Source organism: Melanerpes formicivorus, unplaced genomic scaffold, assembly GCF_026170545.1.
Source record: "Melanerpes formicivorus ecotype bairdi unplaced genomic scaffold, bMelFor1.0.p_v2 SCAF_11, whole genome shotgun sequence".
Classification (NCBI taxonomy): Eukaryota; Metazoa; Chordata; class Aves; order Piciformes; family Picidae; genus Melanerpes; species Melanerpes formicivorus.
Window position 1 is genome coordinate 18,849,626 of NW_027142363.1, and position 17,480 is coordinate 18,867,105.

Genomic DNA, 17,480 nt, shown 5'->3' on the forward strand with positions numbered 1-17,480 from the left:
GGAGCTGCTGGAGTGGGTCTAGATTAGGCCACCAAGATGATCAGAGGGCTGCAGAACCTCCCCTGTGGGGACAGGCTGAGGAAGCTGGGGCTGTTCAGCCTGGAGAAAGGCAGCTCTGGGGAAGACCTAAGAGCAGCCTTCCAGTACCTGAAGGGAGCTACAAGAAAGCTGGGAAAGGACTTTCTACAAGGACTTGTAGTAGCAGTGAGAGGGAATGGATTGAAGCTTGAGGAGGGCAGATTTAGACTGGAGATTAGAAAGAAAATAATTCCAGTGAGGGTGGGGAGACACTGGAACAGGTTGCTCAAGGAGGTTGTGGGAGTTTCCTCCCTAGAGATGTTGAAGGCCAGGTTGGATGAGGCCTTGAGCAACCTGGGCTAGTGGAAGGTGTCCCTGCCCATAGCAGGGGGTTATAAGATGATCTTTGGGGTCCCTTCCAACCTAAACCATTCTATGAGTCTATGAACTAAACACTAACATGTGTCTGCCCTTCAGGAGTGGCATCTGGCATACAACTTTGTCAATGTAGTTCAGCTATCTGCATGCAGGACAGATGCAGATCAACCCAAACTTCCAAAAGAGTCACAGAAAATAGCCCCCAATTTACCCTTTCTTGCAATACCTGCATGCTAGAATTCTGCATGGAGTTGCCAAAACAAAACCAGTCACAAATTCCAGTAACTCTGAAGAAGTTTTACTACTCTTAGTTAAGTTCAATCTCTACATAACTGTACTACAAGTTACAAATGCTGTGACTAAATCAAAATAATCATGGCTTGAAAGGGGAAAATAGAATATTTCATGTCCCTGAATGAAAGCATGGAATAAAATAGCATCCTTGAGAATTCTGTGGATGTTGATCCATTCTAACATGAGGGCAGGTGGCTTTTAGTAGTCATAGAGGGAAATTAAGAGCCACATGGGATCATAGAATTGTCAGGGCTGGAAGAGACCTCAAGGATCATCCAGTTCCAAACCCCCCTGCCATGGGCAGGGACACCTCACACTACAGCAGGTTGCTCACAGCCACATCCAGCCTGGCTGCAAAAACCTCCAGGCAGGAGGCTTCCACCACCTCCCCTGGGCAACCACTTTGCATTTACAGTATTTAAAACCAGACAGAGGTTGAACAGAATTACCACACTCCACCTACTGGAGGACACACCTGCATTTTAGTCATAGAAGGGCTTAGGTTGGAAGGGACCTCTGAGTTCATCTGCTCCACCTTCCCTCCCATGCCCAGGGACTCTTCTCAACTAGACTCAGCTGCTCAAGGCCTCATCCAACCTGGCCTTCAACAGCCCCAGGCAGGAGGCAGCCACAGCCTCCCTGGGCAGCCTGTGCCAGACTCCCACCACCCTCACACTGAAGAACTTCTTCCTCAGCTCCAGTCTAACCCTGCTCTCCCTTAGCTTCAAACCATTCCCCCTTGTCCTGTCTCTAGACACTCTCAGCAGAAATCCCTCTGCAGCCCTCCTATAGGTTCCCTTCAGGTACTGGAAGGCAGCTCTGAGGTCCCCCTGGAGTCTTCCCTTCTCCAGGCTGAACACCCCCAGCAACACCCTCAGCCTGTTGTCATAGCAGAGGTGCTCCAGCCCTTGGATCATCTTTGTGGCCTCCTCTGGACTCCCTCCAACAGCTCTGTGTCAACACAGCACATGTGCACCACCATGGTTTCTGCAAGTATGCTTGAGTGAGTTTCCCTCAAAATAATCAGAACTGCTAACGCCTGTCAAAGCACAGATAAATTACACACCAAGAGCAAGGGGAACATATTGTTCACAACTGTGTCATTCTAACTTCCTGCTTGTCCAAAAAAACAAATGTCAAGTAATTACAGATACCTGGGGAGATTCAGATGGCACAGTTCGTTTGTTCTGAAGCTCTGCTAGGGACATGTCAATCCTCCTGGAACAGAACAACACTACGTAAAAACAAGAGCCAGCACCATGAACAGCAGCACCACTCACCAGCTACTCAATTCTTTACTGATAGGTAGTTTAGAGTGGGTGAAAAACCACTTTACATGGTGTAGTCTGCTGAAGATTAACCAAGAAGGCCAATGGGACCCTGGGGTGCATTAAGAGGAGTGCGTTCAGCAGATTAAGCGAGGTTCTCCTCCCCACCTCTACGCTGCCCTGGTGAGACCTCACCTTGAATACTGCACCCAGCTGTGGGCTCCCTAGTTCAAGAGGGACAGGGGTCTGCTGGAGAGAGTCCAGCAGAGGGCTACAAGGGTGACTGAGGGACTGAAGACTGCCTGATGAGGAGAGTCTGAGAACTCTGGGGCTGTTTAGTCTGGAGAGAACACTACTTAGAGGGGATTTAATCAATGCCTATCAATAGCTGAGGGCTGGGGGTCAAGAGGGAGGGGACAGGGTCTGCCCAGTTGCACCCTGGGATAGGACAAGGGGCAATGGATATAAACTACAGCACAAGAGGTTCCAGCTCAACATCAGGAGGATCTTCTTCACTGTGAGGCTCCCAGAGCCCTGGAACAGGCTCCCCAGAGAGGTTATAGAGTCTCCTTCTCTGGAGACTTTCAAGGCCTATCTGGATGCATTCCTGTGTGATCTATGCTAGATTCTATGGCCCCCTGGCAGAGGGGTTGGACTCCATTTCTGGAGGTCCCTTCTAACCCCTAACACCCTGTGAGCCTGTGAACCACCTTCATGCAAGCAAACCAAGGCAAAGCGAGCGTTAATTACCTGTGAATTTCTGGATCCGAACATATTTTAACATCATTCAGATTTGCAGCCGGTTTATCCTTAATTTTGGAGAACCTTTCATGCAGAGTTATGTCAGAAGAGGTAAAATAATTTGCTGTGGAGAGATATCAAATACAAGAATGGTTATTTGTAGGAGCTGAAATGCACAGTGGGAAGTTGTAGCTTTTAAAGCATCAACTCTCAAGGACACACCAAGGTAACTCCTGGGATTCAATTTCAAACTACTTCCCTCGCAGTTTAACATTCACCACTGAAAGATTAGGGCAGCCAACTTCAACAGCCTTCTTACTGTACGAGATCAAGCTCAACAGCAATTTCACTATTTGTCAGCTCTGCCCTGGTAGCACTCAACTGGGAGCTAGAAATCCAGTTCAGCACTGACCGTGATGCAACAGTCCAAACACTGCTGTGAAAAATTAAAAGGAACTGTGCATAGCTAAGAAGCTGTGACTATAGCAAAGCTCCTTCTTTCCTTCTCCTGTTCCTGAACAAGGAGGTGAGCCTTAAGCACTAGCACAAAACCCTTTTGACCTTAACACTCCACAATAATGCCTCTTTCGTGGACAGAGATCGTCTTGTAATCCTTCTTCACCCAACTACTTTAAATCTTCAACCTACATTTACATTAAGCAATACAGAACGAATCACAGAAAGGCTCAGGTTGGAAGGGACCTTAGACATCATCTACTCAAACCTCCCCACCACAGGCAGGGTCACCTCTCAACTGCACTCAGCTGCTCAAGGAAGCCTTAGCCAACCAGGCCTTCAACAACCCCAGGCAGGAGGCAGCCACAGCCTCCCTGGGCAGCCTGGGCCAGACTCTCACCACCCTCACACTGAAGAGCTGCTTCTTAAGCTTCAGGCTAACCCTGCTCTGCCTCAGCTTCAAACCATTCCCCCTTGGCCTGTCTCTAGACACCCTGAGCAAAAGTCCCTCTGCAGCCTTCCTGGAGGATCCTTTCAGGCACTGGAAGGCAGCTCTGAGGTCCCTCTGGAGCCTTCTCTTCTCTAGGCCAATCAAACCCAGCTCCCTCAGCCTATTCTCATGGCAGAGCTGCTCCAGCACTTGGATCACCTTTGTGGTCTCTGGACTCACTCCAACAGCTCTGTGTCTTTCTTATGCTGAGGACACCAGAACTGGATGCACTATTCAAGGTGGGGTCTCACCAGAGCAGAGTAAAGGGGCAGAATCCTCTCTCTTGCCCTTCTGGCCACACTCCTCTTGATGCAGCCTTGGATACAATTTGTCTTTTGGGCTGCTTAAGAACTATGACCTCATCTTGGGATCCTCCCAATTTTGCTCATCACCTCCACTGAGAGAGTAATTCCCAGGACTGGGAATTCCCTCATGGGCTGCATGAGGGCACTGCTGGCTCCTGAGGAATCGCTCAGCAACAAACACCCGCAAGTCTCTCTCTTCAGAGCTACTCTCAACCCACTCTGCATCCAGCCTGGATTTGTGCCTGGGGTTGGCTTGACCCAGATGCAGGACCTTGCACTTTGATTTGTTGAACCTCATGCAGCTGGCACTGGCCCAAACCCAACTAAAGCCAAAGGCAAGCCCCTGAGCTTTTACGAAGAGAGCAAATCCAATCCATCTGAGCTTTGGGTTTCTTAATGATAAATACAGAAAGACATACGGTATAAAGCTCCAAACATCACAGCCACCTTTCACTTGATGGATAATTGTGATTATTTCCTGAGTAAATTCTCTTGATGGGTCACTGTCAACATTTTGGGTTACAGACTCCATGTGCTCAAACACGGGATGGAAATTTTCCTTTTTCCTGCCAACAGCAACCAGATCATGGGACATCTGTCTCTCTGTGGTGTGACTAGAGGCACTCCTGGAAGGAAAATTTGCAGGCATTCACTTTAGAAGAACTCACTGGAGCTGAAAGCTTCAAATATATGAGCAGAACACAACAATGAAGATCAAGAAAATTCATTTTGAGGAATAAATGCGCGGGAATCGAAATAGCTTCCCCTCCTCCCCCCCCCCCCTTTTTTTGTGTGTTTTGTTTTCTTTAATTAAAAGGAAGGGAAAGTTAGAATAAAATACAAAGAGCTATGAATAGAGTCTCAGGAAACTGTTTCAGTGGTGCACATCATAGTGAGTTTTAACACTTTGATAATCTAGACTGTTAAATGAAACAGGGAAATGAAGATGCTGATGCACTTCTGCAGTATGATTCAGAAAGGCAGTTATCATAGAATCACAGAATGGTTTGGGTTAGGAGGGACCTCCAAAGGTCATCCAGGCCAACCCCCCTGCAGTCAGCAAGGACATCCTCCACTAGATCAAGTTGCTCAAGAGACTTGTCCAGCCTGACCTTGAAGATCTCCAGGGATGGAGCCTCAGCTATCTCCCTGGGCAACCTGTTGCAGTGTTCCAGCAGCCTCCTGGTGCAAAACTTGTTCCTCACATCCAATCTCCATCTCTTTTTCTCTCATTTCAAACCATTGCCCTTCATCCTATCCCTGAAGGCCTTTGCAAACAGCTGCAGCCTTCTTGTAGCCCCCTTCAGGTATACTGGAAGGCCTCTCCTAGGTCTCCCCAGAGCCTTCTCTTCTCCAGGCCAAACACCCCCAGCTCCCTCAGTCTGTCCTAGTAACAGAGGTGCTCCACCCCCCTGATCATTTTTGTTGCCTGTGTGCCTTTGTTTATAAGGAGCTAACAATTGTCAAGAACACTTCAGAGCTGTAAAAATCTCATGGCAGCTTTGGGAACTGAATCACCACTTGAGAAACAGCTTTCAGGTGGCAACGTGTGAACTTCAGAACGTGTTGAGCATCTCTTAGTCAAATTTTACTCATTCTAAGCAAATTTATGCCCCAAATGGTTGCACTGCTGCTTAGGAATTATTTTGACAAGGAAGCTTAACACTTTAAAAATCCTTCTGTTCTTGTTGCAAGGAAAATCCTTGTCATGTGCAAAGATTTGAGGACTCGGCCCATGGAAAAGCTCTCAGGATAAGGACTGTTTCCTGTGTGTTCTGGATTTGAAGAGAACAAGACAAGAATTTCATACCAAAACTCTAATCAGATATAGCCTCTAGCAGGTGCCAGGAGTCATTGATTTGTTTCCAGTCAACTGGAAATAAATTTATGCCAAAGGAAAATCCAAACAGTCTCAGCTGTAGATGATCTGAATTATCTACCTGCTCCCCATGCTTAGAGGAAAAAGTGTTCACAGCTGAGTTATTCCAGGGCAGATGTTTGCCAAATGCCTATAGCAAGCAACATGAATAGTCCCAGTCATCAGCTTAGGGTTTTAATCTTAAATATATATATATATATATATATAAAAAAATATAATTCATATAAAAAATGTAATACATCTTACTCTGTGTGTGTATATATATAAATAAACATATATTGAACACTTTTGGCTGTGGAAAGAAGCCTTCCACGCAAACAATGCAGTAGTGTCTTCAGCCTGGAAATAATCACCATGCCCCATTGTGCAGGACTTTCAAGAACAGCAGCAAGAAGCTACTAGATGCAGGAATCATCCAGGCAGCTTGCAATAAACTCCAGCAATAATTATGGTATTTTAATTATCACATGGGAAGTTAAATACTTGTGCTGGCCTGAGGAGGGTCATTACCCCACTTCCCTTTCCCCACTCTTTAATATTGACCTCTTATGTGTAGATATTAACTTGCCTTTGTAACTCTCCACTGTATTGCCATTTTTTGACATATTGGAAAGGGAAGAAAATAGATATTGGTGTTTTATTTGGGACAAGTGGCAAAATACCTCTGAAATGAAAGCTGATCATTTTGGAAGGGAAGCTAATCACTTCCAGAAGGGATTACTGCCATTAGGGGACATTCTTGCCTGCAAGAGCCAGGCAACAAAACAGAAAAACCTGCAAAAGATCTACACAAACCAAGCTGCTGACTCTCTACCATGCATCCATCAATTAGTTTTTCATAGCAGTATCACTTTTTCCCCTCCCCCAGTTCTGACAGCACTGAGAATGCTGAAGGCAACCACATGTACAAGGGGATTTTTTGGGGTTGTTGGTTTATGTTTGATTTGGGTTTCTTGCCTTTTGGTTGCTAGGGGGTTTCTGTTTGTTTGGGGGTGTTTTGGTTGGTTGGTTTGGGTTTTTTTTTTGCCTGGCTTTTTGGTTTGTTTTCATTTTGTTGGGGTTTTTTTGTGGTGTTTCTTGGTTGGTTAGTTGTAGCTTTTTTCTCACCCTTTTGGTTCTTCCCCCCCCCCCCCCTCTTTTTTGAGGTTTTTGTTGTTTGGAGGAGTGGAGGGTGCTTGCTTATTTGGGGTGAGTTTGGGTTATGGGGTTTTTTTGGGGGGGGAAGTTGTTTGCTTGATTTACTTTTCGGAGTTTTTGGTGGGGAGTGGGTTTAGATGCGTTGGGGTTTTTTTGTGCTTGTTTGTTTTTGGGTGATTTTTTTTTTTTTGGGGGGGGGGGTACTGATCAACAGCCACCTGAATATGAGCAAGCAGTGTGCCCAGGTGGCCAAGAAGGCCAATGGCATCCTGGCCTGCATTAGGAATAGTGTGGCCAGCAGGAGCAGGGAAGTCATTGTGCCCCTGTACTCTGCATTGGTTAGGCTGCACCTTGAGTACTGTGTCCAGTTCTGGGCTCCTCAGTTTAGGAAGGACATCGAAACACTTGAACATGTCCAGAGAAGGGTAACAAGGCTGGGGAGAGGCCTTGAGCACAAGCCCTATGAGGAGAGGCTGAGGGAGTTGGGGTTGCTTAGCCTGGAGAAGAGGAGGCTCAGGGGAGACCTCATTGCTCTCTACAACTACCTGAAAGGCGGTTGTAGCCGGGAAGGGGTTGGTCTCTTCTCCCAGGCACCCAGCACCAGAACAAGAGGACACAGTCTCAAGCTGCGCCAGGGGAGGTTTAGACTCGAGGTGAGGAGAAAGAAAGTTCTTCACCGAGCGAGTCATTCGTCATTGGAATGGGCTTCCCAGGGAGGTGGTGGAGTCACCGTCCCTGGAGGTGTTCAAGAGGAGATTGGACGTGGCACTTGGTGCCATGGTCTAGTCATGGGGTCTGTGTTGATAGGTTGGACTCGATGATCCTCGAGGTCTCTTCCAACCTTAGTTATACTGTGATACTGTTTATGTCTTTTGTTTGGGGTCTTTTTGGTTGGTTTTGGTTGTTGGTTTTCTTGGTGTTTGTTTGTTTTTTCTAACAGATGTAAGGCTGCAAATTTCCAGTCTGGCCAAGCTAACATTTGAAACCAAAGAAAATGGAAACTATACAACCTTGGTTTGCCCTGGCTCTACCTCTCAAGGAAGCTGTGCTTTCCTCCAACATTCAAACACTTCAATATTCACAGAGATAGGAAGAAAGAAAGAAGAAGAGGTGAGAGGAGACCGATACCTGTACTTGGTCACCATTTTCTTCATATCCACTTTGATTGTGAGCCGTTCCCTCCTACAGCTGACATCTGTCATTTGCACATCTGAAACGGTATGACTCGGGTCACGCTGGCTATCAGAGGAATCTGTTTTCTTCCTGATTTCCCCTTCTTTCCTTACTCTTTCCTTGGGTTTGTTTTTAAAAGCTCTCAGATCAACATCCAGTTTGGAGGAGTTAACGCAAGCATTGCAGCCCTTCTTTGAAGCACATTTATCAGGTGCTTCGATGTGCCCTTCAGTCCGTCTCGCTCTTCTACCACTTAAGTAATCTAACTCTTTGCTGTTCCGGGCACCCTTAGAACCATATTTCTGCTCTTCCTGCTTCACATACTTCAGAGCTCTCTCATCTGAAAAAGGTTTTTCCCCCTCCAGGTGCCTGCGCCGTTTGTGACTGTACTCATAGGCTATCTTTGGGACAGAGCCCTCCGAGTACTCCCTTTCGGCCGGCCGGTGGGACTGGACACCCAGATTTCTTTGCTCCTCCTTTTCTTGGTAGGGTGGAAAAGAACGTTCTTGCTTCCACTTGGAATTCCTTGCTACTTCTCCACCGTCATACCTCTCCATTTCTTGAGCCCTTTTAGACGTGTGCCCATACTCTCTGTAATCGTGATCGTCAGGATACCTGTGTTGACATAAAGCAATTTACACTTGCACTAGAGAAGAAAGTGAGAACTTATATGTGCAGAATGTTGGACAGCAGAATGCGTGGCAAGTTAACCCATACTCCCTCAGGCCAAGGTACAGATGTGCAGGGGCTCTTAAGAGGGAAATAAAAATCCTTTCAATACTCTAGCCATCAATAGGGTTTACTTAAAAGACAAATACTTCACTACTACCAGTCGCCCATAATTAAACTACAAAGTGGCCAACGTGTTTCAAGGTGGATATCTTCAACTATAATGGAAAACAGACTTTCACTTGAGGCTTTTACACCACAATACCCAGGGTTTAATTATTTTATTCCTATACCTCTTCTGTAAAGAGCTCCTTGCCGTAAATTCATCAGAAACTCTTCTGGGTGACTGACCATACTTCTCTTCGTGTAACCTCTGGTGCCTCAAGTCATCTTCGTGCCATTTTCTTTCAAGCTTACAGGAAGCCTCTAAGGGTCTGTGAAAAGGTTTCATTCCTTTGTCATTCCCAGGGACTTTGTAGTGCTCAAAGGTGTATCTGTCTTCCGTTTTGTGCGGGTAGAACGGACGCTCGTGCTCTTTATATGGCATTTCCGAGTATTTGGGTGGTAACGGGCATCTCCTGTTGCCTTCAGTTCTCTCTGATGAATGTGTTCTGTAGGGCTTATGACTGTAGGAATCTTCCACGGGAATCCTTTTCAGGTTTGGGGAAGGCGATCTGCGTTCGTACATTCTGTGGTGGTTATTTCCGTGAGGCGCAAACCTGGAGTTGCTTTGTCCGTACACTTCCTCTTCAGCCCTCCAAGGCATAGGCTTCTTTGGGTCCTTTCGAAAGCTCTTATATTCACAGTCATAATTACTAGGAGCATGCCTTGGCCTGTGGTGCTCTGGACTCCTAAATGCTGGAGATAAGGATCTAAGGCAAAAATAACGTAAAATTCACATTCAGTAGTTTCATGAAACTGAATCAACCTCTTCAGGAGAACGTCAGTTTAGTACTCAAATTAAATCAACTGGTGAAAACAAACAAACCCAAGATATTCAGAGTGTCACTTGCCTGGCTAGAGTTTACTCTGCTGAAGTTTTCATAGTAAAAAACACCCACTCAAAATAGTAGCAAGTCACTCATTTTTCTCTCTGCCTTTTTTCCCCCCCTTTAAAACTATACCTTTTGTATGTAAGAAGTTTCCACTACAGTGAAAACAATTCTTATGCACATTTTCACACTCTAAGCATTCCCTTATTTTAGTGCCAAGGGGAAGGGGGAAAAAGCATCACACAAGCATTGGAGGGGAAGGGGGAAAAAGCATCACACAAGCATTGGAGGGGAAGGGGGAAAAAGCATCACACAAGCATTGGAGGGGAAGGGGGAAAAAGCATCACACAGTCATTGGAGGGGAAGGGGGAAAAAGCATCACACAGTCATTGGAGGGGAAGGGGGAAAAAGCATCACACAGTCATTGGAGGGGAAGGGGGAAAAAGCATCACACAATCATTGGAGGGGAAGGGGGAAAAAGCATCACACAGTCATTGGAGGGGAAGGGGGAAAAAGCATCACACAATCATTGGAGGGGAAGGGGGAAAAAGCATCACACAATCATTGGAGGGGAAGGGGGAAAAAGCATCACACAATCATTGGAGGGGAAGGGGGAAAAAGCATCACACAGTCATTGGAGGGGAAGGGGGAAAAAGCATCACACAGTCATTGGAGGGGAAGGGGGAAAAAGCATCACACAGTCATTGGAGGGGAAGGGGGAAAAAGCATCACACAGTCATTGGAGGGGAAGGGGGAAAAAGCATCACACAAGCATTGGAGGGGAAGGGGAAAAAGCATCACACGGTCATTGGAGGGGAAGGGGGAAAAAGCATCACACGGTCATTGGAGGGGAAGGGGGAAAAAGCATCACACGGTCATTGGAGGGGAAGGGGGAAAAAGCATCACACGGTCATTGGAGGGGAAGGGGGAAAAAGCATCACACGGTCATTGGAGGGGAAGGGGGAAAAAGCATCACACGGTCATTGGAGGGGAAGGGGGAAAAAGCATCACACGGTCATTGGAGGGGAAGGGGGAAAAAGCATCACACGGTCATTGGAGGGGAAGGGGGAAAAAGCATCACACAGTCATTGGAGGGGAAGGGGGAAAAAGCATCACACAGTCATTGGAGGGGAAGGGGGAAAAAGCATCACACAATCATTGGAGGGGAAGGGGGAAAAGCATCACACAATCATTGGAGGGGAAGGGGAAAAAGCATCACACAATCATTGGAGGGGAAGGGGAAAAAGCATCACACAATCATTGGAGGGGAAGGGGAAAAAGCATCACACAATCATTGGAGGGGAAGGGGAAAAAGCATCACACAATCATTGGAGGGGAAGGGGAAAAAGCATCACACAATCATTGGAGGGGAAGGGGGAAAAGCATCACACAATCATTGGAGGGGAAGGGGAAAAAGCATCACACAATCATTGGAGGGGAAGGGGAAAAAGCATCACACAATCATTGGAGGGGAAGGGGAAAAAGCATCACACAATCATTGGAGGGGAAGGGGGAAAAGCATCACACAATCATTGGAGGGGAAGGGGGAAAATCATCATACAATCATTGGAGGGAGATATAGGAAAAAAGCATATTAAATGGATGGGAAGGGAAAAAGCTTATTAAAAATGGTGGGGATAAAGGGGGAAGGAAAAAAGCCTCCAACAATGGAAGGGGAAAAAAAGGGAAGAAAAAAGCATATTAAAAAAATTGGAGGAAAAAGGAGGAAGAAAAAAATTGGAGGGACAAAAAAGGAGAAGGAAAAAAGCATATAAAAACTGGAGGGACAAAAAGGGGAAGAAAAAAGGCATATGAAAAATTGGAGGGGGGGAAAAATACCAACCACAAACAATACAAAAAATAAACACAAGCAACTTTTTTAGGTTTTCTTTGCATGCCAAAATAGCTCTCCAACCAGATCAATCTCATTCTATTTCCAAGGTGATACAGGTAGGCTTTTTCCTGCAGAAAAGACTGAATTTGAGGAAGATGTTTTGGTGTGCTTGTGTGCAAATGTCCATAGCTGGATACATATATACAAATATACTCCCACACTTACTGCAGCCACAGGATCACAGGGTGTTAGGGGTTGGAAGGGACACAAAGAGATTGAGTCCAACCCCCCTGCCAAAGCAAGACCATAGAATCCAGCACAGGTCACACAGGAACACATCCAGACAGGGCTGGAACATCTCCAGAGAAGGAGACTCCACAACCTCTCTGGGCAGCCTGTTCCAGTGCTCTGTGACCCTCACAGTGAAGAAGTTCCTCCTCATGTTGAGGTAGAACCTCCTGTGCTGCAGCTTACATCCATTGCTCCTTGTCCTAACAGGGATCAAGTGAGCAGAGCCTGTCCCCTCCCTCCTGACCCCTAGCCCTCAGATATTTATAAACTTTTATTACATCCCCTCTAAGTCTTCTCTTTTCCAGACTAAAAAGCCCCAGGTCCCTCAGCCTCTCCTCATAAGGCACATGCTCCAGTTTTCACTAGTGAAGATTCAACTGCTAAAATCCACTCAACTGCATCACTCAGCTTTGCATTTTCACCTACAATTACAAAAGTGAAAGCAACCTGTTCAAGGGATTTTAGCCAGAATCTTCTTAACCAAACAGCAACAACAAAAAAAGCACAATCCACTGGCAAGAATCAGAAAGGAATTCCAGACATAAAAGTTTTGCTTGTACTCAAATATTCACTGGATGCTCTCAATACATCCTTCAATAAAAACATCCAAAAATGGAAGTTAAAAAAAAAATATTCAAGTCCCTTCCTTTCTGTACTGCAAATGTCCAATGTGGCTCCAGTATCTGCCCTGTTTCTGCAAATGAGTTCAAACTCAGAACTTCCTAACACTGAAAAAGCTCATTTCCAGCAGCACCCTTGGGAAAGGCTGGCATTTTCCGTAGATTCATAGAATGGTTTAGGTTGGAAAGGACCCCCAAAGATCACCAAGTTCCACCCCCCCCACCATAGGCAAGGACACCTCCCACCAGCCCAGGTTGCTCAAGGCCTCATCCAACCTGGCCTTGAACACCTCCAGGGAGGAGGCAGCCACAGCCTCCCTGGGCAACCTGTTCCAGTGTCTCATCACTCTCACTGGAAAGAATTTATTCCTATCTCCAGTCTCAATCTGCCCTCCTCAAGCTTCAATCCATTCCCTCTCATCCTATCACTACCAGCCATTTTGTTTGTAAAATAAAAACAAAACAAACAAAAGTACTGCAAGGCTGCTCTTAGGTCTCCCCCAGAGCCTTCTCTTCAGATTGAACAGCCCCAATTCTCTCAGCCTGTCTACAAAGGAGAAGTTCTCCAGGCCTCCCATTACCTTTGTGGCCTCCTCCGGACCTGCTCCAGCAGCTCCATGTCCCTCTTACATTGGGAGCCCCAGCACCAGAGGCAGTGCTGCAGGTGGGGTCTGAGCAGAGCAGAGGGGCAGAATCCCCTCCCTGTGCTGCTGCTCTCCCTGCTCTGGATGCAGCTCAGCACACAGCTGCCTGCTGGGCTGCCAGGGACCACTGCTGGCTCCTGGGGAGTTTGTCATTAACTGACAGCTCCAAGTCCTTCTCTTCCAGCCTGCTCTCCAGCCACTCCTCACCCAACCTATATCTGTGCTTGGAATTGCCCTGACCCAGGTGTATGACCTTGCACTTGGCCTTTTTGAACATCATCAGACTGGCTTGGGCCCACCTCTGCAGCATGTCCAAGTCCCTCTGGTGGTGTCCCTTCCCTCCAGTGGATCAACCAGACCACACAGCTTGGTGTCACCCATTAACTTGCTGAGGGTGCCTCAGTCCCACTGTGCACATCCAACAGCACTGGTTCCAGTATTTTAATGAGAGCTGGAGCATTCCCCCTTGCTCTTAGCTCAAAGGACATTGACAACTACCAAGCCAGTAGGGCAGTAATGAGATTGCTCATTTTATAACCAAATGAAGAAAAATCCACACGCCTTTTTCTCTACTATCTAACAAACTCCCTTGGGGCTTGATCATCACAACTTAGTCTGTTTAGTTAAGTAACCCAAAACCAAGAACAAAAGAACTTTCACATTACACAGAAATAGCTCTTGAAAGCTTCAGTTGTGTTCCAGCCTCCTGGTTTTAACGTCTCAAATTGACACTGCAAGTCCTAAAAATTAGGCAGGTAGCTAGGAGCATGAAGTCAGCTGGATGTTTTCCTGGTGATGTACACCTATGACTAGTATCCAAAAAAGAATGTTTTCATTTCACTTCATGATGCAAAGTGTTTCTAACCATGCTGAAGATCAATTTGCAGATTAGCCCCAGAAGGTAAAAGAATCACAGAATTGCCAGGGTTGGAAGGGACCTCAAGGAGCATCTAGTTCCAACCCCCCTGCCATGGGCAGGGACATCTCACACTACATTCAAGTTGCTCACAGCCACATCCAGCCTGGCCTTCAAAACCTCCAGGGATGAGGCTTCCACCACCTCCCTGGGCAACCTGTGCCAGTGTTTCACCACCCTCATGGGGAAGAACTACTTCTTAACATCCAATCTGAATCTACTCATTTCTAGGTTTTTTTCCATTCCCCCCAGTCCTATCACTCCCTGACACCCTCAGAAGTCCCTCCCCAGCTTTCTTGTAGCCCCCTTCAGATACTGGAAGGCCACAATAAGGTCTCCTCGGAGCCTTCTCTTCTCCAGACTGAACAGCCCCAACTCTCTCAGCCTGTCCTCATAGGAGAGGGGCTCCAGCCTCAAGGTCAGAAAGCCTGGAGATCCTTGAATTAGAAGCTGGTTTTGTCGTGGGGTTTTTGTTCTTTTTTCACCAGTCTATCTGACCCTCCCTGTGCACCAACAGGCAAAACAGGAGCAAGTTACAGACATTAAGTGCACCAAGCGGTGCTTGAATAAAAATAACCTCAGCTAGTTTGCTGCTTAGATTTTGTACTCAAGGTAGAATCAGAGAGTTGTCAGGGTTGGAAGGAACCTCAAGGATTATCTAGTTCCAACCCCCCTGCCACAGGCAAGGACATTTTCCACTAAATCAGTCTGCCCAGAGCCCCATCCAGCCTGGGCATATAAACTCCCAGAGATGATAGCTCCAAGTCCCATGCAAGCTGAACAATGTTCTTAGCAGACAGCAAAACTTTAATATCTCCAGCTTAAAAAAAAAATAAAAAGGAAAAAGAAATTGTTAAAAATTCTGAGCTGGGGAAAAATTGGAGATGCTCCATTTGAAAAACAAAACCAAAGCCACTGCAAAACACCCTTTACAAATTGTAGTTCTGGGTGCAAGCTTTAGGTCCTAATTGTGTTTTTTTTTTTTACAGAGATCTAAATTTCTGAACACAGGTTATAGATAAATACTTACCTTGGTTTCCATCGGGGTGATCTCGATCTAGATCTTGTCATCTTTACTTAGGTGGCAGCAGGAGTTTCTGGAAGCTGTAAAAATGATACAGTTTACTACTCAGGTAACAGAATCTCACTGCAAATTCCAGCAGGGGCAGTTGTTTTCAACGAGTGCGGCATTAGATCCTTCAAATTTGGGGTGAGGCATATTTGTAGGCTGTTTAATTGTTATTTTAAGGTAAGTAACCCCTTTGACAGATTCACACAATGGTAGGGGTTGGAAGGGACCTTCAGAGATCATCCAGTCCAAACCCAGAGCAGGATCACCTAGGGCAGGCCATGCAAGAACACATGCAAGTGGGTTTTGAAGGTCTCCAGAGAAGGAGACTCCACAACCTCTCTGGGTAGCCTGCTCCAGGGCTCTGGCACCCTCACCCTGAAGAATTGTCTCCTTGTGTTGAGATGGAACCCCCTATGTTCTAGCTTGTACCTGTTCCTTCTATCACTGGGCACTGACACCCACCCCTCAGATATTGATAAACATTTATCAGATCCCCTCTCCATGCTGGCTACTCCTGATAACCTTTTCTTCCTAGCTGCTGATCTCAGAATGACACAGAAACATTCAGGTTGGAAAAGACTCTCAGGATAATCAAGTCCAATCCAGAACCCTACCCTACATGGTTCACCCCTAAACCATATCCCCAAGCACCACATCCAAACCACTTTTCATAGTTTCATAGTTTCATTCAGGGTTGGAAGGGACCACAAGGATCATCTAGTTCCAACCCCCCTGCCATGGCCAGGGACACCCCACACTAGATCAGGCTGGACAGAGCCTCATCCAGCCTGCTCTTAAACACCCCCAGGGACGGGGCCTCGACCACCTCCCTGGACAACCCATTCCAGGGTTTCACCACTCTCATGGTGAAGAACCTCCTCCTCACATCTAGCCTGAATCTCCCCACCTCCAGCTTCATTCCATTCCCCCTAGTCCTATCACTACCTGATATCCTGAGAAGTCCTTCCCCAGCCTTCCTGTAGGCCCCCTTCAGATACTGGAAGGCGACAATTAGGTCTCCTCGGAGCCTTCTCTTCTGCAGACTGAACAGCCCCAACTCCCTCAGTCTGTCCTCATAGGAGAGGTGCTCCAGCCCTCTGATCATCCTCGTGGCCCTTCTCTGGACACGTTCCAGCACCTCCACATCCCTCTTGTAATAGGGGCTCCAGAACTGGACACAGTACTCCAGGTGGGGTCTCACCAGGGCTGAGTAGAGGGGGAGGATCACCTCCCTCGACCTGCTAGCCACACTTCTCCTGATGCAGCCCAGGATCTGATTGGCTTTGCGGGCTGCAAGTGCACACTGAGAGCTCATGTTGAGCTTTTTGTCCACCAGCACCCCCAAGTCTCTCTCCTCAGGGCTACCCTCCAGCCAGTCACTGCCCAGCCTGTATTTGTGCCTGGGATTGCCTCGACCCAGATGCAGGACCCTGCACTTGCTCTTATTGAACTTCATGAGGTTGGCCTGTGCCCACCTTTCCAGCCTGTCAAGGTCCCTCTGGATGGCCTCCCTTCCCTCCAGCGTGTCTGCTGCACCACACAGCTTGGTGTCATCAGCAAACTTGCTGAGGGTGCACTCAATGCCACTGTCCATGTCCCCCACAAAGATGTTGAATAAGACAGGTCCCAGGACTGATCCCTGAGGGACTCCACTTGTCACTGGCCTCCACTGGGACATGGAGCCATTGACAGCCACTCTTTGGGTGCGGCCATCAAGCCAGTTCCTTATCCATCTAGTGGTCCACCAATCAAACCCATGTGTCACCAGTTTGGACACATCCAGACTTGGAGACTCCACCACCTCCCTGGGCAGCACATTCCAATGGCTGACCACTCTTGCAGGAAAAAAATGTTTCCTAATGTCCAGTCTAAATCCACCCAGTCACACCCTGAGGCTGTTTCCTCTTGCTCTGTTGCTATTTATCAGTGAGAAGAGACCAGCACCAGGCTCCCCACATTTGTTCAGGTAGTTGTAGACAGCAATGAGGTCTCTCTTTCTTCAGCCTCCTCTTTCCAAACTATCCATCCCCAGCTCCTTCAGTTGCTCTTCATCAGATTTATTCTCCAGGCCCTTCACAGCTTCCTTGCCCTCCTCTGCACTGGCTTCAGCATCTCCACATCTCTCTTGTATTGCGGTGCCCAAAACTGGACACAATACTCAAGATTTATGATCGCAGCCAGGATGCCTTTGGCTTTCTTGGCCCCCTGGGCACACTGCTGGCTCCTCTTCAGCTGCTTGTCCATTAGCACCCCCAGGTCCATTTCTGCCAGCAGCTTTCCAGCCACACTGCTCCAAGTTCAGG

General features: G+C 47.2%; 1 protein-coding gene across 1 annotated transcript in view; it reads right to left on the reverse strand.

The window, feature by feature from the left end:
- BCLAF3 (BCLAF1 and THRAP3 family member 3) overlaps positions 1-17,480 on the reverse strand; it is a 50,377-nt gene that overhangs the window by 18,931 nt on the left and 13,966 nt on the right. Inside the window, exons 2-7 of the mRNA XM_068144751.1 lie at positions 15,136-15,209; positions 9,102-9,680; positions 8,095-8,754; positions 4,398-4,576; positions 2,709-2,823; positions 1,845-1,908 (exon numbers count right to left, since the gene is read on the reverse strand). Coding sequence (XP_068000852.1) covers positions 1,845-1,908; positions 2,709-2,823; positions 4,398-4,576; positions 8,095-8,754; positions 9,102-9,680; positions 15,136-15,176 — 1,638 coding nt within the window. The 5' untranslated portion in view covers positions 15,177-15,209. The remainder of the gene's footprint in view (positions 1-1,844; positions 1,909-2,708; positions 2,824-4,397; positions 4,577-8,094; positions 8,755-9,101; positions 9,681-15,135; positions 15,210-17,480) is intronic.